Source organism: Tachyglossus aculeatus, chromosome X1 (assembly GCF_015852505.1).
Source record: "Tachyglossus aculeatus isolate mTacAcu1 chromosome X1, mTacAcu1.pri, whole genome shotgun sequence".
Taxonomy (NCBI): domain Eukaryota; kingdom Metazoa; phylum Chordata; class Mammalia; order Monotremata; family Tachyglossidae; genus Tachyglossus; species Tachyglossus aculeatus.
In genome coordinates, this window is record NC_052101.1 from 76,369,639 (window position 1) to 76,394,689 (window position 25,051).

Here is a 25,051-nt window from a genome sequence, read left to right on the forward strand (position 1 = left end):
AGGGAGTAGGGGAAATGAGGATTTAATCAGGGAAGGCTTTGAAGGTGGGGAGCATGCTACTCTGTTGTATATGGATGAGGAAAAATTCCTGGCCAGAGGGAAAACGTGGGCAAGGAATTGGCTATCAGATTGAGGTATAGTGAGCTTACTGGCATTAGAAGAGCAAAATATGCAGACTGGATTCTAGTAGGAAGTCAGCGAGATAATACGGGAGGGGGACAAGCTGATTGAGGGCTTTAAAGCTGTTGGTGAGAAGTTTCTGTTTGATAGAGATGGTGGGCAACCACGAGGTTCTGAAGGAATGGGGAGATAGGGATTGGATGGTTTTTAGAAAAATGATCTGGGCACAAGAGTGAAGTATGGGCTGGAGAGAGGAGAGACAGGATGAAGGAAGGTCAATGAGGAGGCTGATGCAGTAGTGGAGGCAGGATATGATAAATGCTTGGATCAGAGTTGTATCAGTCTAGATGGAAAGGAAGGGGTGGATAGGTTGGGAAGGCAGAACCAGGAGTGGTTACAGATTGAATATGTGGGTTGAATGAAAAAGATGTCAAAGATAATACCAAGGTTATGGTCTTGTGAGACAAGGGAGGGTGATGGTGTTGTCTACAGTGATTAAAAGTCTGTGGGAGGCCACAATTTGGGTGTGAGGATGAGGAGTTCTGTTTTAGACATATTAAGTTTGAAGTGTCAGTGGCATCCAGATAGAGATGTCCTGTGGGCAAGAGGAAATGAGAGCCTTCAGAGAAGGAGAGAGGTTTGCACTAGACTGTAGATTTGGGACTCATCCTCATAGAGATAATAGTTGAAGCTGTGGAAGCAAATAAGTTCTCCAAAGGAGTGGGTGTAGATGCAGAATAGAAGGGGATCTAGAACTGAGCTTTGAGGTACTCCCACAGTTAGGGGGTGGGAGGCAGAAGAAGAACCTGCAAAAGAGACTAAGTAGCAACCAGAGAGATAGGAGGAGAATCAGGAGAGAACTGTGTCAACGAAGCCACGGTTAGATAATATTTCGAGGAGACAGAGGTGGCCCACAGTTTCAGAGGCAGCTGATAGCTCTAGGAGGATTAGGATGGAGTAGAGGCCAATGGATTTTGGCAAGGTGGTCTTAGAAAAGGCAATTTCCATGAAGTGATGGGGGCAGAAGCCAGATTATAGGGGCTGGAGGAGAGAACTGTGAGAGAGAAAATGGAGGCAGCGGGTGTAGATAACTCACTCATGGAGTTTAAAGAGGAATGTAGGAGGGAGATGGGGTAATGACTGGAGGGACCCATGAGGTCAAGGGAGGATTTTTTTCAGGATAGGGAATACAGGAGCATATTTGAAAGCAGTGGGGAAAAATCCATTAGAAACTGAATGGTTGAAGATGGTGGTCAGGGAAAGAAGAAGCGAGGGGGGCAAATGTTTTGATAAGGTGTGAAGGCATGAGGGCGGAGGCACGGCTGGAGTTCATAGATTTTGAGAAGAGGCAAGAGATCCCCTGTTAAGATACTGTTGGTATGGATGGAAAAATTGAAGAGAGCACAGGAGGAGAACAGAACATGAGAGGACCAGGAGAGAATTTAGGGGATCATGCCTGATGGTTTCAATTTTATTTATAAAATATATATACAGATCATTAGGGGAAAGAAATGTCTGTATGTGGTGAGGGACGGGGGGTTTTAGGAGGGAGTTAAACATCTGGACCAGTTGGTGCAGGCAGTGTGTATGGAAGTCAAGAAGTATGGAGAAGTATGGTTGTTGGGTAGAGGAGAGTACAGAGTTAAAGAGGCCATGATGAAATTCAGGTGGGTGAGGTCAGCCAGGTGTCCAGATTTCTGCCAACAATGCTCTGAATCTTGAGCACAGGCATAGAGGAGTACTGTGGATGTGATCCAGGGTTACGGGTTAATGATAAGAGATCAGGGAGAAATAGGAGAGTGGGGGAATTGAGTTCAGCAGAGAGGGTGATGGTGAGGGCATTAATCTGTGGGTCAAGTGAAGGTTCATTCATTCATTCATTCAATCATATTTATTGAGCACTTACTGTGTGCAGAGCACTGTACTAAGCTCTTGGGAAGTACAAGTTGGCAACATATACAGACAGTCCCTACCCAACAGCAGGCTCACAGTATAGAAGGGGGAGACAGACAACAAAACAAAACATATTAACAAAATAAAATAAATAGAATAGTAAATATGTACAAGTAAAATAAATAGAGTAATAAATCTGTACAAACATATATACAGGTGCTGTGGGGAGGGGAAGGAGGTAGGGCAGAGGGGATGAGGAGGGGGAGAGGAAGGAGGGGGCTCAGTCTGGGAAGGCCTCCTGGAGGAGGGGAGCTCTCAGTAGGGCTTTGAAGGGAGGAAGAGGGCTAGCTTGGAGGATGTGCAGAGGGAGGGCATTCCAGGCCAGGGGGAGGACGTGGGCCGGGGGTCAATGGTGGGACAGGCGAGAATGAGGCACAATGAGGAGGTTAGTGGCAGAGGAGCGGAGGGTGCGGGCTCGGCTATAGAAGGAAAGAAGGGAGGTGAGGTAGGAGGGGGCAAGGTGATGGAGAGCCTTGAAGCCGGGAGTGAGGAGTTTTTGCCTGATGCATAGGTTGATTGGTAGCCACTGGAGATTTTTGAGGAGGGGAGTAACATGCCCAGAGTGTTTCTGCACAAAGATGATCTGGGCAGCGGCGTGAAGTATAGATTGAAGTGGGGAGAGACAGGAGGATGGGAGATCAGAGAGGAAGCTGATGCAGTAATCCAGGTGGGATAGGATGAGAGATTGAACCAGTAGGGTAGTGGTTTGGATGGAGAGGAAAGGGCGGATCTTGGTGATGTTGCGGAGCTGAGACCGGCAGTTTTTGGTGACAGACTGGATGTGAGGGCTGAACGAGAGAGCAGAGTCGAGGATGACACCAAGGTTGCGGGCTTCTGAGACGGGAAGGATGGTAGTGCTATCAACAGTGATGGGAAAGTCAGGGCAGGGTTTGGGAGGGAAGATAAGGAGTTCAGTCTTGAAACATATTGAGTTTTAGATGGCAGGCAGACATCCAGATGGAGATGTCTTGAAGGCAGGAGGAGACACGAGCCTGAAAGGAGGGAGAGAGATCAGGGACAGAGATGTAGATTTGGGTGTCATCAGAGTAGATAGTAGATGATACCCATCTAGATGGGATAGTAGATGATAGTTGAAGCCGTGGGAGCAAATGAGTTCACCAAGGGAGTGAGTGTAGATAGAGAACAGAAAGGGACCAAGAACTGACCCTTGAGGAACCCCTACAGTAAGGGGATGGGAGGGGGAGAAGGAGCCCGCAAAAGAGACTGAGAATAAACAGCCGGAGAGATAACAGGAGAACCAGGAGAGGACAGAGTCTGTGAAGTCAGGGTTGGATAGCATGTTGAGGAGAAGGGGGTGGTCCACAGTGTCGAAGGCAGCTGAAAAGTCGAGGAGGAGTAGGATAGAGTAGGAGCCGTTGGATTTGGCAAGCAGGAGGTCATTGGTAACCTTTAAGAGGGCAGTTTCGGTGGAATGTAGGGGACAGAAGCCAGATTGGAGGGGGTCGAGGAGAGAGTTGGCGTTGAGGAATTCGAGGCAGTGGGTGTAGACGACTCGTTCAAAGAGTTTGGAAAGGAATGGTAGGAGGGAGATAGGGCGATAGCTAGAAGGGGATGTGGGGTCAAGAGAGGGTTTTTTAGAATGGGGGAGACATGGGCATGTTTGAAGGCAGAGGGGAAGAAACCAGTGGGGAGTAAGCGGTTGAAGGTGGAAGTTAAGGAGGGGAGGAGGGACGGGGCGAGAGATTTCATAAGATGAGAGGGAATGGGGTCAGAAGCACAGGTGGCCAGAGTAGCACTTGAGAGGAGGGAGGAGATCTCATCTGAGGATACTGCTGGGAAGGATGGGAGAGTAGTGGAGAGGGTTGAGAGCCGAAGTGTTGGAGAAGGGGGAGGAGTGACTTTGGGGAGCTCAGACCTGATGGAGTTAATTTTACTAATGAAGTAGGAAAACAGGTCGTTGGGGGTGAGGGGTAGGAGGAGGGGGAGGAACAGGGGGCCTGAGAAGGGAGTTAAATGTACAGAAGAGGTGACAGGGATGATGGGCATGGGTGTCAATAAGGGAGGAGAAATAGTTTTGTCTGGCAGAGGAGAGGGCAGAGTTAAGGCAGGATAGGATAAAACTTGAAGTGAACGAGGTTGGCTTGGTGTTTAGACTTAGGCCAGCAGCGTTCAGCAGCTCAAGCATAAGAGCGAAGGAGGCGGACAGTGGCAGTGATCCAGGGCTGAAGGTTGTTTGGCTATAGAGAGCAAATGGGGCATGATAAGTTTGAAAGTTGGGTGGGAGCAAAAGATCAGAAATCTGTGGGGGAACAAGATGTGTGGGAGAGAAGGCACGTGAGGTGGTTGTGGTCAGACAGAGGGATTTCAGAGTTGGTGAGGGTAGAGGTGATGAGATTGAGCGTAAAACCCCAGTTGATGAGTGGGTGAGGTGGGGAAGACCAGGAGTCAATGGAGTTGAGGAGGGAGTGGAAATGGATGGTAGAAGGGTCACCGGGGACATCCACATGAATATCGAAGTTCTCAAGTATCAGTGTAGGGATGGAGAAAAAGAGAAGTAATGTAAGAAAGGGATCAAAATGGATCAGAAGGTTGGAGGAGCGGTCTGGGGGATAGTAGATTACTATGTGCAGTAACTGGGTGGTGGATGCAGATGATGGGGGCGTCAATGGAAGGCAAAGAGAGGTATGGGAGGAGATGGGATGGTGCAGAAGTGGCATTGAGGAGAAAGAAGGAAGCCAATTCCTCTCTCCTTCCCAGGGAGTCTTGGGGAGTGTGAGATGACGAAGCCCCCTCTAGAGAGAGCATTAGGGAAGACATTGTCATCTGGGGCAAGCCAGATTTCACTGATGACAAGGAGGAACAGTTTTTGGGTGAGGAACAGTGATTGGGTCAGGAACAGGTCAAGAATGAAGGGAAGATTTCCCATTATGGAGTGGGGATTGCATAGGCTGAATTTAGCTGAGGCAGTGGAGGGGAGGTGCAGACATCGGTGAAAAGGGTAGGAAAGGGTTGATTTGGAGTGAGTGGATGGGGCCTGGCAGATAGGAATGCGACAGCAAAGGGAGGTGAGGATGGCATGAGGGGTGGGGAGAGGTTGGATGGAAGAGTGCTAAGGGGGATGAGGAGGGGGTGCTGTACATGGGGGGCAGGGGTGGGGTGGCTAGAGGGAAGAGATGAGAGGATATGGGGAGGTTAGGCTGTTCAGGGATGTCCAGAGCAGTAGAAGCTGATCTGGAGCACACAGCAATCTATGGCGATTCCTCTAGTGGGTGGGGACCCAGCAGATTCTAGCTGGGGTGATCTCCAGAGTAAATGGATGACTGTTCCCAAGTCGTTAGTGTATGATTCAGAGTGAATTGGTGATCCCTAACTAGTGGTTATCTGCTAATGGCCTAACTCATCCAGTCCCAAAATAAAGGGACGGGCAAATGCATTGAAATAAATTTCACTTAGCCTTACAGATAAGTTTTAAAATATCTTGGATCACAGAAGATAAATTTTCACTCAGTGCAGACACACTTCCTGGAGTCCTAGCAATAATGTATATTTTTATACAATATGTGAATTTGAAGTTTTATTGTTCTTCAATGAAAATCTCTTTGTTTTACAGTGGACTTGGATTATGACTTATTAGATAATCAAATGTTTTCCTTTCATATTGCAAAGAGGTCTAAATCCATTATTCCACTGCAAAAGGATGGTTCAAAGCACTAGAGACCCTCCCTTTTCAGAAAGCATTGCCACTGAGACAATCTAATTATGCAATAAATATGCCTTTCTCTTTGGGGAGGGTTTGCCTTGTTAGCAGCTCTGAAAATAAGAAAAGTTGCTGTAAGGATACTACCAATACCTTTAAAAGGAAGCTCTATAGAGGGAATAGAAGCACAGACAGCAAGCAGCTTAAAAAACAGAACAGGAGTTGCACATGCACATAGTAAATCTTATAAATAGAAGCACAAATAAGTAAATATAAAGAAATCTCTAAGAAAAGATTCATCAACTCAATAATCAATAAAAATGCACAGCACAGTAGTAGTGCTGAAATGAAAACAGAATAAAATCTGGTGAGTGAAAAGTAATTCTGTAGCTATGGATATGCTAGAAAGTACCTAAGGACTTAAAATTCATTGCTGATACAAGTAGTGACTAGGAATGTTTTATTTGTTCCTGAAAGCAAGTACAATAAACATGATTAAATATAGAAAGGGAAGAAGTTGTCTCTTTATTGATTAATCAACCTGTTAGAACCTACTATCCAAAGGTTTTAAGACGACTATTACCAAAGGAAAACAAGAGACACTCAAAATTCAGTTCAAATGTAAGGCAGATGGTGAAACTTTTGCCACTGTCTAATAGTGCTAAAAAATTTGGGTCAAAATTACTCCATTGGAGTTCGAGCAGTCACTAGAATAATAAACGTGGTCATTAAAAAAAACAAACTACTAGAAATAGATCAATCGCATAAATTATCAAATTATCATAAATCCTTAAATTATGGCAAGCAGATGAATCCAATGGCAAGCAGATAAATCCAATTATACGATGATGATGGAGTCACTTATCAGAAGCAATAGATAAGCCCCAGCCTTGAAACTTCAAGGCTGAGACTCTCCACAGAATTGCTGATTTGCTCCCTTTATTCACCCCTCCCTTAGCCTCACAACACTTATGTACATATCCGTAAGTTATTTACATTAATGTCTGTCTCCCCCTCTAGAGTGAAAGCTTATTGTGGACAGGGAATGTCTACCTACTCCATTATATTACACTCTCTCAAGCGCTTAGCACAATTCTCTGCACACAGTATGCACTCAATAAATATAATTGATTGATAGTGCTAGTGGCATACACATTACCTTTCACATTCTTTCATCCCTGCCAGCCATGTTCCTGCTGGTTTCTACTGGAGCACAGTATATTATTAGGCAGGCAGAAGTGTCACACTTTGTGAAGTACATATATTGTCTTGGCCCACGTTAGCCATTACAGGATGAGCTAGGACTAGAACCCAAATCTCCTAATTCCCATAGTAGTGTGCTCTCCCCTGGATGGACAGCAGGGATCTCTTAAATACTGACTCCACTGCTAAATCGCTCTGGATGATATGGGTAGTTGCTTGGTGTTCATCAGATTCCTCTGATATAAGATGGGGGTGAAAAGAGTGTTACTTCCCTCCTTTTTAGGTTGTTTCAAGCATTAATAAATGATTCTATTAAAATTCCCAATAACCAAGATCAAGTACTGGATACATTTAAGTACAGACAGCAAGCTTTTTAAAAGTAGAAACCAGCTTCCAACTAGATTTTGCTGTTAAATCAATGAGGAATATTAGCATTTTTATTGCTATGATATGGTATGTATTAAAATAAGTGATTTTACAGACATTTATCTTTATGCATTTTCTGAAAATTTTCTTTATCTGTACCTATCTTTTCTTAAAGTTGATGCCTCCCAGGTATCACAATTCATAAAGTATGGACTTTGTCCCTATTACCTTTTCTCCTTTGTCTCGTGTCCAGCAGGACAACTCACTTGGCAACATCTCTACCCGAGCCCCAGAGCAGATGGGAGTTGGGGGAGAATTGTGTGGGATTTCTCAGGAAATTAGGTTCTCTATCCTGTTTTTCAGATCCATTATCTGCTGGGTTCCATGTGTATCCCAACCCCAGCATCTTCCTTGCTCTGAGATGTGGCCTCTTTCAAATTGCATAATATCTCATTTTGTTGGCAGCGTAACAAAGCCGTACTTTGTTATATCGAAAGTGGTCAATTTCTCAGCAGTGTACCATCAGGATAATTGATGAAGATGTACAAGTTAATCTGTGATTTGGAAATTGAAAACGGATTTTGAAATTAATTGTGGCCTGTAGTTTTAATGGGACCTATGAGAATACATATTAACACTGTTCAAACTGGCCAGTTGACTAAAAGAATGTGGAGTGACAATCATTTTCATGAAAGATGTTGGGTTAGAGTCAATCTTAATTCCACTGATTAATATGCAAATACATTAACTATATTGCTTTTATAAGCATGAATCTCTCTTTGTATCTCAGAGACCTCTGTAGACCCTGGTGTTGAGAGACATACAGATGCACTTGCCTTTTCCATAAGCGTTCTAGGAAAAAAAGTTATTCAGTACATTAATATTTACATTTACATTTAAGAATTACAACTTTGAGAGGGCATATGGCTATAATATAAAATATTACCCATTTGTTTGCCAACCTTTTCCACCTTTATACTGATTTGCTAAATGAAGCCACTGTCCTGTAGATTGGCCACTTCCCCTGGAAATAGACATTTACACAGAATTTTGTAAGCGCCTCAGTAGTTGAGGAATTGGTAGTTTAGGATTCTTGGCAAATCTCTTTGTCAAAAATGAATTTTCCAACCATCTCAGCCCACTCTACCTAGGCTAGAAACATTTTGAACGAGGCAGAAAAGTTGTATTTTAGCCTCATTACTCATTGAAGCATCATAGATCATTCAGCTTAATTAATGAAGAATTAAGTCCCTTGAGTGAAAGAGAAACTAACGCATTCAGGACTCAAGTAAAAGCCTGGCTTTTATTTCTGATTTCTCATTAAAGAAAAGTAGGCTCCAGAAACCCGTGGTTGGTCAGTTGAGCATCTCTTATCATAACTAAATAAATTGCTCAGGTATTTTTTTAATGTGACCTAAACTGCACAATTAGTGTGTACATATATATAGAAACACAGTTTGTTTCAGTATGTAGTGCCTAGTGCTGTAATAGTGTGTCAGAATCCTTTGTTATGAAAGTTTATAATTATGGTTGCAAATTGTCCATGCCTGTCAATTTTATTAACAGATATTCTACAGGAATGAGACTATTCTCCATGTCTGTAATGGCCACTGAGGTAGAGGTTTACTATGTTTGGATGATGGTCCAACAATCTGCGCACTTATGGCTGGCTGAGCCAGAAATGTGTACTTTAAAAAAATACTTTTCATACTTTAAAGTTTATGATCTGAAATTTGGAAGCACAGAATGCACTTCTTTGCCAATTTTTGTTTTCCTTTTAATATATTTTTAATATAGTAATTGGACGTGAGCATGTTCCAGTAAAACAAGTTAGAAGTGATTTTAAACTGTTCAACAAAAAGAAGACTGATAGCTGAAATTCAAGCCCCCGATCTTTTTCAATTCTAGCTATTGAATTTTAACTAAAAATGAATTCTGTTTCTTATGAAATTTTAATTTAAAGTTTCCAAAATTTTAAATTTCATTCTGAAATCTTAGTTTTAAGAGGCAATTTTTATTTTTTGGTGTGAGTAGTGATCTCCCTCTGTTCAGGACTGATGTGTCCCAGTTGAGGAAATGCAGGGAACGAACATAAACAGATATCTCGTAAATCTATTCGGTTGGGTTTTTTAAAAGGACATTTCATAAGCTGACACATGAAAAGAATGTGCACCTGTGGTAGTTTGGGAGACTATTTTTTGCTTGGCATAATAGACTTTATTGTGTTGGCTAATTGGAAGGGCATGCTAGATATTTTTGTACAAATAAGTTATCAAGCATCTGGATATTTTCAGTGATGAAGTATGAACCTCATTTTCAGAATCCCCCAAAAATTGCTCTCAGGTTTGGAAAGAACTGCATTTCCTTGTGGTGAAAAACTCACAGTGTCTTTGATCATTTCTAGGTACAGTACTCTGTGAACATCTAAAATGAAAATCTTTGAACGTGTAGCCAAAATGTTTAGCTCCTTTGGGTTTGCAGGGGTAAAGAAAAAAATGCCTCTCAAAATATGACACATTCAATGCATGCTGATCCAGATAACATCTTCTTAACACCAGTGCTTGCTGCCAGGCATAATACCTTAGTTATTTACACCTCTATTTGTTGAATAATTTAAGTTTATAGGTATCTGGTAGTCATGTCTATATACATATTTCTTCCAGAATAAGTCCAAATGCTGCCCCTAGACTGCAAGACTATGTCTCTGGTTTCCACTAGGGAGAGTTTCACTCATACATCTGAGGGTAGAACTTGGCTTGTGATGTATACTTTGCAATAGCCTAACTTACAAGGGTCATCACAAGGTAACATCAGGATAAAAGTTAGTTTATTGCTTTTCATTGTGTAATGAAGTCTGCTAATATAACATCTGCTGGCTGTCTTTTTAAAACTAATATTTTTCCTTCCTTTATTCTCTCTTGCTATCTCCCTCCTTTTCCGTTTCTCTTCCAATTTGCTGGTTTCACCCTTGCTCCAACCAGCTTGACTTCCAGGTCAGTACTTTCTGCTATCTTGTTCTGTCATATGCTACTCCCTTCTAAATTTCCTTGCTTTTGCCTAACATATTTCTGAAATGTTTTTCCCCTGACAACTCCTCTATTTTTCATCTCATGCTTAAAATGGCTCATTCTGAGTGTGCTTATTAGGAAAAGATTATGAACAATTGCTGGAGAGTTACCTGTCCAGTTCTGACACCAAATTAAATTATTGCTTTCTAAATTAGTAGTTGCAGCAATAATAGTAATAATAATAATAGCAATATTTTGGACCTATATAGCAAATTTCTCCTGAGAATTTCAAAGCACTGTGTGCAGATTGATACAAGATGTAGCACCAGAGCATGAGTGCAGTGTTCCAAATTGAACATGGAAGAACAAGAGATCTGGCAGTGCCACTGCAACTTAAAAGCAAAATGTAATACTTTAAACATATTCAGACAATATGCTTAATAATTCATAGTGTTTTGAAGGATTTATGACATTTCCTTTAAAGAGTAACTTAAAAATTATCAATATGTTAGTCGCATATTGTACACACATGTTCTTGTCTGTTTTGATTTTAACATCATTTTTATTAGTAGTGAAACATTCTTTAATTACCTAAAGTATAGCTAATGCAGTCAAGCATTACACTGGGTTAACTATTGGTGGTGCAGCCCCTCAATAGTAATGAAAAATTGAAACTTCTGGTAAAAAAAAAATGTACCCTAGAACCAAATACAGGTTTCCTATTTTGTTCCTTGAAGAAGCTAGATGCAGTCTCCATTTTTCACCCTGCTGAAGAATAATAGCCCAGGCCACAATTTGATCAGTTGAGGGGCCTGTCTTAGTGCTGTTTTTCAGGTAAGGGATGTTGTCATCTTCCAGTAGCAAACCCATTTGAAGAGATTTCATGAACTTATCAGTGTGGGCAAACTGATTTTAACATACAATTGTACACACTTAATTTTGTCCCAAATATGACCAAACTGACTCTTTTGCTCTCATATTGCCCCATCAGTTCACTTTTCAAGTTGCAAAAGTGAGCCCTCCTTAGTTTAACCTCTATGGCATTTTGCACACCATCTCCTTTATACATTTTTCTGGGGCCTTGCCAAATCCAGGATCCTTGTTCAACCCAGGAAGGCACAATACTTAGGACAATGCCCTCTTTAGGTCTGGAACATGTCTTTTGGGTTTTATTTTTGTTGTTGTTGTTGTTTTATATGGTAATATGTCCCCAGGCCAGGAGCAATTCCAATAGATAGCAAAGATTTGTGTGCAGTTGCTGAATTTCACACAGATTTCACACAGATATCTCTTTAAGCAAAATTCAGTACAAAGGTTAATCATTCTTGATTCTATCCAAACCATAGTCCTAATGAGAGCTTGTTAACTAAGCCCTAATTGAGCAGGTAAAATCAAGGGCCAAATCATTTTTGACCATATTTCTGGAAGAGTAACAATGTGTTGTGTTCTAATTAAGAGGAGAAACATTAGAGATAATGACACCTTAATTAGTTTCCACATGACATTTGGATCAGCTTAACTCTGTTTAGTGTCTCCCTTTGCTTGACTCTTTCCTTTTTTTCCTTTTTACCCTCCCATCTTCATTAAGTCTTAATTTGCCCTTTTTGGTAGTGAACCACTGAGCTAATAGCACCTTTATTTCAAACACCTTAGGCCTGGTTAGAGTTTGTCATTATACTCTGGTAGCCTTTATATGGCTCAGCCTTAAAGTAGTTTTTGTTTTTAACAGAAAAGTAGTTAAAGCTGAGACATGGATTTTCTAAAGTGTGGTGGGCATCATTAATTAAAGAGGGGTCTAGGATGGGAAGAGAATGTCACAGTTGATCCCCGCTCAGATTTCGTTCAATAAAGGTTATATATCAATTTGAGAAGTGTGAATTGATCATGTTGAGAGCATGTAAAGCAGAACAGACATTTGCTATCCTATTAGCTTCCTCCAAAGAGAACTCCGGAGTTAATGAAAAAGTTCTTATGGGATGGGGAATCCAGTCAAAGACTTTGAGACATGGTTAACCTGTTTTGATTACCCAGAATTCCAAATACTTTTCTTCCAACGCTTTCTAGGCTTGCTAATTAAAATACAACGTTGAAATGAATCAAGGATTTTCAGCATTGGTTTTTTTTTCCTTAATCTCAAATCTCATGATGAAGGGTTTTGTGTTTTCACAGGGGTTTGTTTGAAAACTTTAATGGTTCTTTAGCCTCATCTAGCCTTGACCACTGTTTTAGTCAAGTAATTTTAAAATTTGCTTCTTTTTCATTTTCAGTAGAGAAGTCTTGAATTTACAGATTTGTTATTTTAAATTAAATATATAGAAATTGGGTTTAGCATATGATAAATTTCTAACACTACGTAGGATTTTCTCAGCAAACTACCTGGGTAAACAAAATTTCTGTCAAACTAAAGAGAAACTTCATATACATGTACACTCAGGGTGAGACTTTATGAGAAATTTGGTCACCTCTTGGAACTGTTTAAGAGTACAGTGTGAGACTTATGACAGATGAGGTTATGGATGCATAGTATCTAAATAATTATATGCCGTAATTAGACATAAAAATGAAGTCTTTGGGACTCATTTTATACAGAGGTTATTTGTGCATGTGCATCACATTTTATGGGGGAATCTGTCCATAAATAGTCTCATGCATAGTTCACATGCAAACCTGACTTTGTTGATAATTACACCTGCCTGGCAACAGGCTTAGCACATTGTTATATTTCACTTCAAAAACTCTTACAAAAATAAGCTTTGTGAGGTTTTCCCAAAGCAAAATGTTATGCTACAGCCTTTCATTTTTCTGGTGGAAGATGAAGTCAGTACTAGATTTCAGAAGTCTATCACCCAAAGAAAAAATGAAAAGCATCTCAGGGCATCTCATTCTTTCTATACTTGTTTTCTGATAGCTTCCATTTTTTCCACCCAGTTTAGCTTACTGTGATTCATAAATTCCAAATTAGAGATGATGCCATGGGGTTTTTTTTCCCCATAATAAGGGCTGTGCCTGTGACCACTGGAGTAAGGCAGTTTGTGACTTGAGAAGAAGAATTTTACCAGTAACAAATACATTCTGTTCTGCTGTACTGTGCATTTCTGTGATGTGTTTTGGATAGAATGCTTTTGGGAAATTAAAAACAGAGGTCCTACAGTCTTGATAGAATATGATGCAGGCAGAAGAGAGAGGTGAGCATCAGTGATGATATTGCAAGTTTTCTTTAATACAGGGTTTATCAAGAATGCAACCTCCAGACAGGAAACTAGCTGTATTTCATTTGATTCAGTACAATGAGTATTCCAAGAACTGGCCTTTTAGTTTACTTTTCCTATTCATTCATTTATTCAATTGTATTTATTGAGTGCTTACTGTGTATGGAGCACTGTACTAAGTGCTTGGAAAGTACAAATGTGACAGAAGAATCATCTACAAATCTGAAGAGCATTTCAGTTTTAAACTGAAACCCACATTTTCTTCCTGCGGCATCAGATCATTTTAAACCCAAGCAAAACTTGTGAAAACCAGAATTTTACTGGATTTTCTTTGGGTGCCAGTGTTGGTGTTAGGAATTTAGAAGAATACGTTTTTTGATTTGAGGTCTGATCAGGTTTGAATTCTCTTTCTAGAGATGGTATGTTGCACAAGAATATTTTTTCAGTGATTTAGCTCATCAACCTCTGACTATAACTATCCAGAAATGTACATTTTGACATTTATAAATGAGACTATTATAATTATTAATTTTTCAGTTTAGAACAGCAGGTTTGAAGTAAGCACACTTGTAATTCAGATATCCTGTAACTGTGAGAGGCCCTCAAGGCTTGGTTCTAGTTTCTCTTCTATTCTCCATCTACACTTGTACCATTGGAGAACTCATTTGTTTCCATAGCTTCAACTACCATCTCTATGCTGATGATTCCCAAATTTATCTCTTCAGTCCTGACCTCTCTCCTTCTCTGCAGTCTCACATTTCCTCCTGCCTTCAGGATATCTCTACTTGAATGTCTTCCTGACACCTCAAAAGTAATGTGTTCAAAACAGAACTCATCTTCCCACCCAAAACCTGCCCTCCGTTTAATGATGGTATTTATTTACTATGTGCAGGTCACTCTACTAAGTCCTGGGGAAGATACAAAATAATCAGGTTGGACACAGTCCCTGTCCCACATGGTGCTCAGATGCTAAATGGGAGGGAGAACAGATATTGAATCTCCATTTTACAGATGAGAAAACTGAGGGACAGAGAATTGATTAATTAATTCATACATTCATTCAATAATATTTATTGAGTGCTTACTGTGTATAGAGCACTGTACTAAGTTCTTGAAAAGTACAATTCAGCAATAAAGAGAGGCAATCCCTGCCCACAGCAGATTTACAGTCTAGAAATTAAGTGACTTGACAAAAGTCACCTAGCAGATGAGTGGCAGAGCCAGGATTAGAACCAGGTTCTCCAACTCCCAGGTCTGTTCATTCTCAGTCTCTTCTGCAGGCTCCTCCTCCCATCCCCTTACTGTGGGGGTTCCCCAAGGTTCAGTTCTTGGTCCCCTTCTGTTCTCGATCTACACTTACTCCCTTGGTGACCTCATTCACTCCCACGGCTTCAACTATCATCTCTACGCTGATGACACCCAGATCTACATCTCTGCCCCTGCTCTCTCCCCCTCCCTCCAGGCTCGCATCTCCTCCTGCCTTCAGGACATCTCCATCTGGATGTCTGCCCGCTACTTAAAACTCAACATGTCCAAGACTGAACTCCTTGTCTTCCCTCCCAAACCCTGCCCTCTCCCTGACTTTCCCATCTCTGTTTACGGCACTACCATCCTTCCCGTCTCACAAGCCCGCAATCTTGGTGTCATCCTTGACTCCGCTCTCTCATTCACCCCTCACATCCAAGCCGTCACCAAAACCTGCTGGTCTCAGCTCCGCAACATTGCCAAGATCTGCCCTTTCCTCTCCATCCAAACTGCTACCCTGCTCGTTCAAGCTCTCATCCTATCCCGTCTGGACTGCATCAGCCTTCTCTCTTGTCTCCCATCCTCGTGTCTTTCCCCACTTCAATCCATACTTCATGCTGCTGCCCGGATTGTCTTTGTCCAGAAACGCTCTGGGCATGTTACTCCCCTCCTCAAAAATCTCCAGTGGCTACCAATCAATCTGCACATCAGGCAGAAACTCCTCACCCTCGGCTTCATGGCTCTCCATCACCTCGCCCCCTCCTACCTCACCTCCCTTCTCTCCTACTACAGCCCAGCCCGCACCCTCCGCTCCTCTGCCGCTAATCTCCTCACCGTCCCTCGTTCTTGCCTGTCCTGCCATCGACCCCCAGCCCACATCATCCCCCTGGCCTGGAATGCCCTCCCTCTGCCCATCTGCCAAGCTAGCTCTCTTCCTCCCTTCAAGGCCCTACTGAGAGCTCACCTCCTCCAGGAGGCCTTCCCAGACTGAGCCCCCTCCTTCCTCTTCCCCTCGTCCCCCTCTACATCCCCCCGTCTTACCTCCTTCCCTTCCCCACAGCACCTGTATATATGTATATATGTTTGTACATATTTATTACTCTATTTATTTTACTTGTACTTATCTATTGTATTTATTTTGTTTTGTTAATATGTTTTGTTTTGTTCTCTGTCTCCCCCTTCTAGACTGTGAGCCCACTGTTGGGTAGGGACTGTCTCTATATGTTGCCAACTTGTACTTCCCAAGCGCTTAGTACAGTGCTCTGCACACAGTAAGTGCTCAATAAATACGATTGATTGATTGACTGATTGATTTCCACTAGACCACTTGACTTTCCCATCACCATTGACAACACCACTGTGTCTCCATGCGGGAGGACAGAGGGTTTGAAGAGAGAGTTAAATGTTTGAAACAACTGGTGAGGCAGTGTGCGTGGGAGTCAATAAGGAGGGAGATATAATCCATCCAATAGTGCAGAGCACTGAACTAAGCTCTTGGGAACCTGCAATATAACAGCATCCGTAAATGTAATCCCTCCCCATAGGGAATTTACAGTCTACAAGGGAGATAGACATAGATTTGGGATAGGGGAAATCTTTTTGGGGAAATAACATTTAATTTCCTTTCACAGAGAAGGTTGTTCTGTAGAATGCAAATTCTGGCAGTGCTATGCAAGCTGTGGTAAATAGGATCTGTATGATGATGATTAATTTCTTCGTTATTATAGCATGTTTATAGAAATTTCCACATTGAATAATTAAATCAATGAATAACAAACTTTAAAGGATAATTCATTTTGGAATGAGTGGTTCATGGTTCTGTATATTTTGAAAAATAGAATTGCATACAATGAGGATCTTTTTCAAACTGAGTCAGTAGCATCTCTTGCACATTTAGTCTTTGCAGAGCACTATATTAAGCACTTGGGAAAGCAAAATTGAGTTGGGGAACATGATCTCTGCAAAAAAAAAGTAGCTTACAGTCTGACTGAAGAGATAGACAATAAAAAAATACAGATAAGAGGAATCAATAGAGCATAAAGGGGAATACATAAAGTGCTGTGGAAGAGGTGGGGTGAGTACCCAAGTGCTTAAGAGAAGCAGCGTGGCTCAGTGAAAAGTGCATGGGCTTGGGAGCCAGAGGTCATGGGTTCTAATGCCGACTGCCACTTGTCAGCTATGTGATTTTGGTCAAGTCACTTAACTTCTCTCTGCCTCAGTTACCTCATCTGTTAAATGGGGATTAAGACTGTGAGCCCCACGTGGGACAACCTGATCACCTTGTATTCCCCTCCTTCAGCACTTAAAACAGTGCTTTGCACATAGTAAGTGCTTAACAAATGCCATCATCTTCATCATTAAGTGATGCAAATATGCTGAAGTGTTATTGAGGGGAAAATAGGGTAGGAAGATGAGAGATTAATCAGGAAAGGTCAAGCACATAGTGCAGTGCTCTGCACATAATAAACACTCAATGAATACCATGATTGTTTGATTGGTGGAGACATGATTGGGAAGCAGCATAGCCTAGTGGAAAGAGGATGGGCATAGGAGTCAGAGGACCTGGGTTCTAATCCTGGCTCTGCCATCTGTCTGCTGTGTGACCTCAGGCAAGTCACTTAACTTCTCTGTGCTTCAGTTCCCTCATCTGCAAAATAGGAATTCAATACCTGTTCTCCCTCCTACTTAAAAGGTGAGCCCCATTTGGGACCTGATTATCTTGTATCTACCCCAGTGCAGAAGAGCACTATGGCATAATAGGAATCATGGTATTTGTTAAGTACTTACTATGTGCCAAACACTGTTGTAAGTGCTGGAATAGATACAAGGTAATCAGGTTGTCCCATGTGTGGCTCACAGTCTTAATCCCCATTTTACAGATGGGGTAACTGAGGCACAGAGAAGTTAAGCAGCTTACCCAAGGTCATACAGCAGACAAGTGGCGGAGCTGGGATTAGAACCCACGTCCTCTGACTCCCAAGCCCATGCTCTTTCCACTAAGCCACGCTGCTTCTCCTCACATGCATACTAGATCGAGCATGGGCCTGGGATTCAGAAAGTCATGGGTTCTAATCCTGGTTCTGCCACTTGATGTGTGGTCTTGGGAAAGCCACTTCATTTCTCTGTGCCTCAGTTCCCTCATCTGTAAAAAGTTCCCATTTTACAGATGAGGATAAAGACTGTGAGCCCTGTATGGGACAGGGAATGTGTCCAACCCGATTTCCTTGTATCCACTCCAGCACTTAGTACAGTGCCTGGAATGTAGTAAGTGCTTAACAAATTCCATAATTATTATTATTATGTAAAGTGACTTCTTAGGAGGTAACCCTTATTCAATGGTTGCTGTTTCATAATAGTGATTGTATAACTGTTTAATCATTTAATAGTATTTTCTGAGAACTTATTTTATGCAGATCAGTGTACAAATGCTTGGGAGAGTACAATAGAGTTAGCAGAAATGACCCCTGCCCTTCAGGATTTTACAATCTAATGGGGGAGATTAAAATAAATTACAAGTAGATACTGTGATACCTTCTATATAAGGTACTGTATATGTGTGGGGCATACAGTAAGGGGAGAATAGCATGTGCAGATGAGAGCTTTATTACCATATATTGTTGCAAGAAACCCCGGTTACTGGGCAAAGCCATCTCTCATTAGTAGCTCTGGAGGAGCCTAAATCATCTGAAGGGACTATCAAGTGAAAGTAAGGGAAGAATTAGAACAGTGGGAGTTTTTCTTCCATTTACAGTGGGAGTTATTATTAAGTGCCTTCGAGTCATTTCTGATTCATAGCAACTCCGCGGATATACTTTCTCCAGAACGTCTTGTCCCCTACCATAATCTGCAACCTTTCTAATGATTCTTCCGTTGTCGTTGTTATGGTCTCTATCCATCTAGCTGCTGGTCTGCCTCTTCCTCATTTTCCCTGGACTTTTCCTAGCATTAGTGTCTTCTCCAGAGAATTAGTCCTCCTAATTATGTGTCCAAAATATGCTGATCTAAGTCGAGTTATTTGGCCTTCCAAAGACCACTTTGATTTAATTTGCTCTAAAATCCATTTGTTTGTTTTTCGGGCAGTCCATGGTATTCACAAAAGCCTTCTCCAACACCACATTTCAAAAGTTCTTTCTATCCTGTTTTTTCAGTGTCCAGCTTTCAGATCAATACATTGTCACTGGAAACATCATAGAGTTGACAATTTGTAATTTCATGGCAATTGTTACATCAGCACATTTCATGACATTTCCCGGGCTCTTCATAGCAAGTCTCTCCCTACCTATCCCTGGCATTATCACCTGGACCACATGGGACTACACTTTCCAATATCTGGATTGACTTTTGGTCTGGCTGGATTCTAAGAGCCCAGCAATTGTCAACTGTAGTCTCCAACTCATAAGTGGCCCTTTTCAATGTTTTGGGTACCAACCTAAGTCCATCCTCACGATAAGCAGCGTGGCTCAGTGGAAATAGCACGGGCTTTGGAGTCAGAGGTCATGTGTTCAAATCTCAGCTCCACTGATTGTCAGCTGTGTGACTTTAGGCAAGTCACTTAGCTTCTCTGTGCCTCATCTGTAAAATGGGGATGAAGACTGTGAGCCCCACGAGGGACAACCTGATCACCTTGTAACCTCCCCAGTGCTTAGAACAGTACTTTGCACATAGTAAGCGCTTAATAAATCCCATTATTATTATTATTATTATCAGATCATTCCCATGAATTTCTCATTCTAGCATCAGCAACCAAGTCCTGGCATTATTCAATGTTTCTTAGTCTGTAATGTGTCTTGCCAAAATTTCCGTCACTAGACTCTCATTTCAGCTGATCAGTAAATAATTAATGGCTCTGCTTTAGGTTCAAAACATCACTGATGTTCTGAGGGTTTTAATAGTTCTCCAGAATTATACATTGCTGCCCAATGTATCCTTTTAGGTATACATGGGGATTGTGTATACAATGTCGGTGTTGCCTTTTAAAGGGAATTTACAAACCATGAAATGTAATGTTGGGTCCATTTGTATTATAAAGAAATAAGCAAAATTTACTGCAGGGTGTAATATGAGGCAAAAAAGGCAATGATTTCAAGGGAACTATTTGAAAATGAATTTCAGGATATATTAAAAGAGTTTTGTCATTTAAAGCACTAACAGCAAGTATAAATCATTTCCAGTTTTCTCAGATATGAAGGAAATTTTATCATCATTTGGTCATTGTTGGTCATCTCAAGTATTTATGTGGTAGGTTAAGCCACAGTGTGACATGTGAGATGAAGTGAAAGGGAGTTTTAAATTTAACTTCATAGCCTTCTGCTGTTTTGTCAAATGTCAGTTTGATGGTTCCAAGGACAGTATGATATGTTGTTCACAGATAATTACCAGGAAAAAACTGAGGGAGTTATAATAATGAGCGTTGAGAAAGATCTCTGATATACTAAACTATGCCCAGACACAACATAATCTTGCTATGAAAATATTTATTAGATAAATGGCAGATAGTTGTCATTTTTTTCTATTGTGTGAATATGTTTAGAGATTTTTTAGTGCTTTTTTATCACTCATTAAGGTGGTGCTGACTTTTACATTTTCAGTCACTTTATATACTCATTATCTGTACTGTTATATTGGGTTTATATTAATTTTTTTTCTCTAAGGAGATTAGAATATTTCTTTTGAGATCATTTTACAAATATTAAAATATGAAACATAAATCCACTGGATTGAGGATATCATATATATATTGCAACAATATATCATGATATAAATTCATGGTATTTACTGAGCGCTTACTATGTGCAGAACACTGTACTAAGGCCTTGTTATTTTTATCACTCTTTTCCTGGGTTGGATATGTGAAGGACAGTGGAATACAATACAGTGCATAGACGACTGCTTATGGTATGCTGAAATTGGCTAACCCTTAAGAGGATGGATAGAAGGATCACTTGAAACACTCAATGAATCTAAACCTCAAAGGACATAGCAGTGGTCAGTTGGAAAACAGCAAAAGATAAAGCACACGGAAAGTGCTCAATAAATACGATTGAATGAATGAATGAATAAATCAGTCTGATATACAGCAGTCAGAAAATGTGGTGACTACCTTCAATGAATCAATAGCATTTATTAAGTGCTTTACTCTATGCAGAGCAAGGTCCTAAGTGCCTGGGAGAGTACAATATAGTTGGCAGACATGATTCCTATTCACAAGGATCTTAAAATCTAGTGGGAGAGACAGATACTAAAATAAATTATAGGTAGGGGGAAGGAACAGAGTTTAATGGTATTTACATAAGATAGGGAGGAGGGTGATTCCCAAGTGCTTAGGTAGTGCAGAAGTGCTGATGTGCTGATAGGGTAGAGAGATGGGAGATTAATCAGGGAAGGCCTCCTGGAGCTGAAGTGGTTTCAGAATAATAATAATAATAATAATAGTATTTGTTAAGCACTTACTACGTGCCCAGCACTGTACTGAGCGCTGAGGGAGATACAAGGTAATCAGGTTGTTCCATGTGGGGCGCACAGTCTTAATCCCCATTTTACAGGTAAGGGAACTGAGGCACAGAAAAGTTAAGTGATTTGCCCAAAGTAACACAGCTGACAAGTGGTGGAGCCAGGATTAGAACCCATGACCTCTGACTCCCAAGCCCACTGGTGAATATTTTTGCTGCCTTGTCTACTGCCACTGAGGGAGCTGCGGCAGCATCTGGCTTCACGGGCTGCAGAGAGTGATCTCCGTCCCCCTCCTCCAGCCCTACAAATATCCCCGGAGCCCAATGCTGAGGTGGGTGAGCCCCCTAGGAGTGTGCATGGAGTGCGTGCCTGCAGGCCTGGAGTGGGGCTCATCCCTCCTACTTCGTCCATGTTAACTCCTCCCTCTCCCTCTGAGGGTTCCTGGGCCGAGGTTCTTTGCTGGCTTTAGGACCCATTCTTCTTTCTCCTCTTCCTTGACTCCTTGCCAATCAGGAATGGTGCTGGGCTAGGAGGTTGGGCTCTGACTACATAGCCTCTGACTTTGTAGTCACTGGGCAGCAGAGGTAGGGGAACTAAGTAGGAGGGTATTGGCAGCCAGGAGCACTCCAGTTTATTTACTGGAAATCATTATTTGACCAAATTCTGTTGGTTCACCAGTAGCATTCTTTTCCTCCTGTCCTGCACGGCACCCACTAATCACTGCCATTCCAGTAATACATTTGTTTTATCTTCATCTCTGCCTGCTGCCCTCTTTCTGTCTGGAGCTCATTCTGAGGTAGACTGGTCCCTTATCGCCTTTAAATACTGACCCCCTTGATTCCACCCCATGTACAGGGATCTTCACCCAGTGGGCGTTCAACAGGTACAGATTAATGAATAAATAAATTGTTAAACCCTGGAAGGCACTACAGAGACAGATGATAGACTTTCCCATCTCGGAACCTCTTTGATTTCCAGACAGATACTTATCAATCTGGCTTTAGGTTGGGTGTGAGTCTAATTGAAAGCATGGGGATGAACTGGATGACTTCCAGAAGGCCCCATAAACCCTACAACCCTTTAACTACTTTTCCCTGAGAAGCAAAGCATGCTTTTCCAAACTGCAACCACTAACATAATCTCCTCACATCACTTTCCTTAACGTGACCCTATAGATTAACTAGACATGGTTTCAAAACCATGATTTTCATCAAAGGCTTGGGTCATTCCTGAGGGTTAGTAATCCTCATGTGGTTGATCTTGTTACTCCTCTGCCCACCCATTTTTCATATGAGGAAACTAAGACAGTTGATTGATGTCGAAAGAGTCAGGGCCAAGATCCTGGACACCTCAGAAAACAGGCTGGAAGCAAGAAACAGTATCTACAAATAGCAGTGTAAACAACAAGTAGGCATTTCTCCAAGATCCTGGCCAGTAGGCAGTCATCAAGGATCAGAGTATTCCAAGAGACTCACCTGGGCTAGTTAGAGGAAAACCATTCCAATTAAAAAAAAAAATTGTAGCAAAGAAAAAAATGGTTATCATCGCCTTGCAGTTTCTTATGATCATGCCAAAAGAGAGGTCAACAGACATGCAGATCATGTTAAGGGGCATGCTTGACTAGTGGTGGAATGTCAGGGTCAAAAGTGATCCCATTCTATGCTGTAGACATCAGATAAATTACTTTCAGGTATTCCTGAAGAACCTGAAACACCACTGAAAATTGTAGATGACTCCACCCTTACCAGACATAAGGAAGGAATCCTATAGAGAGGGTAATCTATTCAGTTTTCTATCATCAAGGAAGAGGTCCTAAAAGGCATAAAGTAGTCGCCAAATGGGCATTCATGGTCTGCACTATAATTGTAGAGAGAGCCATGGAAATTGGGAAAGCACCTGGATCTGAAAACATTCCCACAGATATGCATGCAAGGAGGGCAGAATGCACATAATCCTCTGCACAAGTTTTTGTCTTTATATGCAACACTTCCCCCTTATCTTCACTTCTCTCCCACTATACCTCTGCCTTCATGCTTCACTCCTCTCAACAAGCTACTAAAATTTCTTCATGAAAATATGGCTCAGTCGTGTCAGAGGTGAAGGTTCCCTGTATTAGCCTTTCTTCACTGTCGGAGTAAAAGAGAAGCAGTGTGGCTCAGTGGAAAGATCACGGGCTTTGGAGTCAGAGGTCATGGGTCCAAATCCCGGCTCCACCAATTGTTAGCTGTGTGACTTTGGGCAAGTCACTTCACTTCTCTGTGCCTCAGTTACCTCATCTGTAAAACAGGGATTAAGACTGTGAGCCCCCCGTGGGACACCCTGATTACCTTGTAAGCTCCCCAGCGCTTAGAACAGTGCTTTGCACATAGTAAGCACTTAATAAATGCCATCATTATTATTATTATTATTATTAATGTGCTCGATCCTGTTTGTCATGCTTGAGATGCAAAAAGGGACCTGTCATCAAGGAGCTTAGAAACTATTGGGGGGGAGACAGACACTAAAGTAAATTACAGGTAGGAGGAAGCAACAGAGTTTAAAGATATATACATAAGTGCTACCATTTGGGTTGGGGCTGTGTGATACCCAAGGGCCTAGGTGATGTGGAAGTGTTGAAGTGACATTAGGCAGGAATGTTGGGTGGGTAGATCAGAAATTAATGAGGGACAGCTTCTTGGAGGATATATGATTTAACAAGAGAAAACAGCATGGCCTATTGGATAGAGCATGGGCTCAGGAGTCAGAGGTCATGGGTTCTAATCCTGGCTCCACCACTTGTCTGTTGTGAGACCTTGGGCAAGTCATCTCACTTCTCTGTTTCTCCATTCCCTGAACTGTAAAATAGGGATTAAGACTGTGAAACCCATATGGGACAGGGACAGTGTCCAACCTGACTACTCCAGGGCTTAGTACAGCACCTGTCACATAGTAAGCGCTTAACAAGGGCCTTGGAGATGGGGAAAACAGTGGTTGGCCAAAGGGGAAGGGAGTTCTTGTCAGATCAGAGGGTATATGCAAGAGGTCGGCATTGAGGTACGAGAATGAGAAACACTGAGTAGGTTGGCTTTAGAAGGATGAGATCTATGGTGTAAAGAGAAGGGGAGAAGGATGAATATGGAAGAGAGCAGATAAAGTGCCTTATTGCCAGTGGTAGGGAATTTCTAATTGATGCAGAAAGGAATGGGCAACCATTGGAGGTTTTTGAGGAGTGGGAGATGCGTGCAAATCACTTGTAAGAGAAATGATATGGGCAAGAAAGAGAATGAAGTATGGATTGAAAGGACAGGGGCCGTGCAAGTGTGTTTGAAAGTGAAGGGAAAGGAGACATCGGAGAGTGAGCAGTTGAAGGTGTCAGTGAGGGAAAGAAGAAGATTGGGGACAAGTATTTTTATAGCATGTGGAGAGATGGAGTCAGAAGTGCAAGTGGAGCAATACGCTCTGGGCATATTACTCCCCTCCTCAAAAATCTCCAGTGGCTACCAATCAATCTGCACATCAGGCAGAAACTCCTCACCCTGGGCTTCAAGGCTCTCCATCACCTCGCCCCCTCCTACCTCACCTCCCTTCTCTCCTTCTACAGCCCACCCCGCACCCTCCGCTCCTCTGCCGCTAATCTCCTCACCGTACCTCATTCTCGCCTGTCCCGCCATCAACCCCCGGCCCACATCATCCCCCCGGCCTGGAATGCCCTCCCTCTGCCCATCCGCCAAGCTAGCTCTCTTCCTCCCTTCAAGGCCCTACTGAGAGCTCACCTCCTCCAGTAGGCCTTCCCAGACTGAGCCCCTTCCTTCCTCTGCCCCTCGTCCCCCTCTACATCCCCCCCGGTCTTACCTCCTTCC

At 42.1% G+C, this 25,051-nt stretch overlaps 1 protein-coding gene across 9 annotated transcripts in view; it reads left to right on the forward strand.

The window, feature by feature from the left end:
• Positions 1-25,051, forward strand: part of ERC2 (ELKS/RAB6-interacting/CAST family member 2) — a 1,114,913-nt gene that overhangs the window by 507,424 nt on the left and 582,438 nt on the right. For 6 of the 9 annotated variants that reach the window (XM_038740432.1, XM_038740438.1, XM_038740435.1 and 3 more), the window contains one exon: positions 10,282-10,293. The exons of the other annotated variants lie outside the window; for them this stretch is intronic. In XM_038740432.1, the coding sequence (XP_038596360.1) occupies positions 10,282-10,293 (12 nt within the window). The remainder of the gene's footprint in view (positions 1-10,281; positions 10,294-25,051) is intronic. 9 annotated transcript variants of the gene reach the window in all.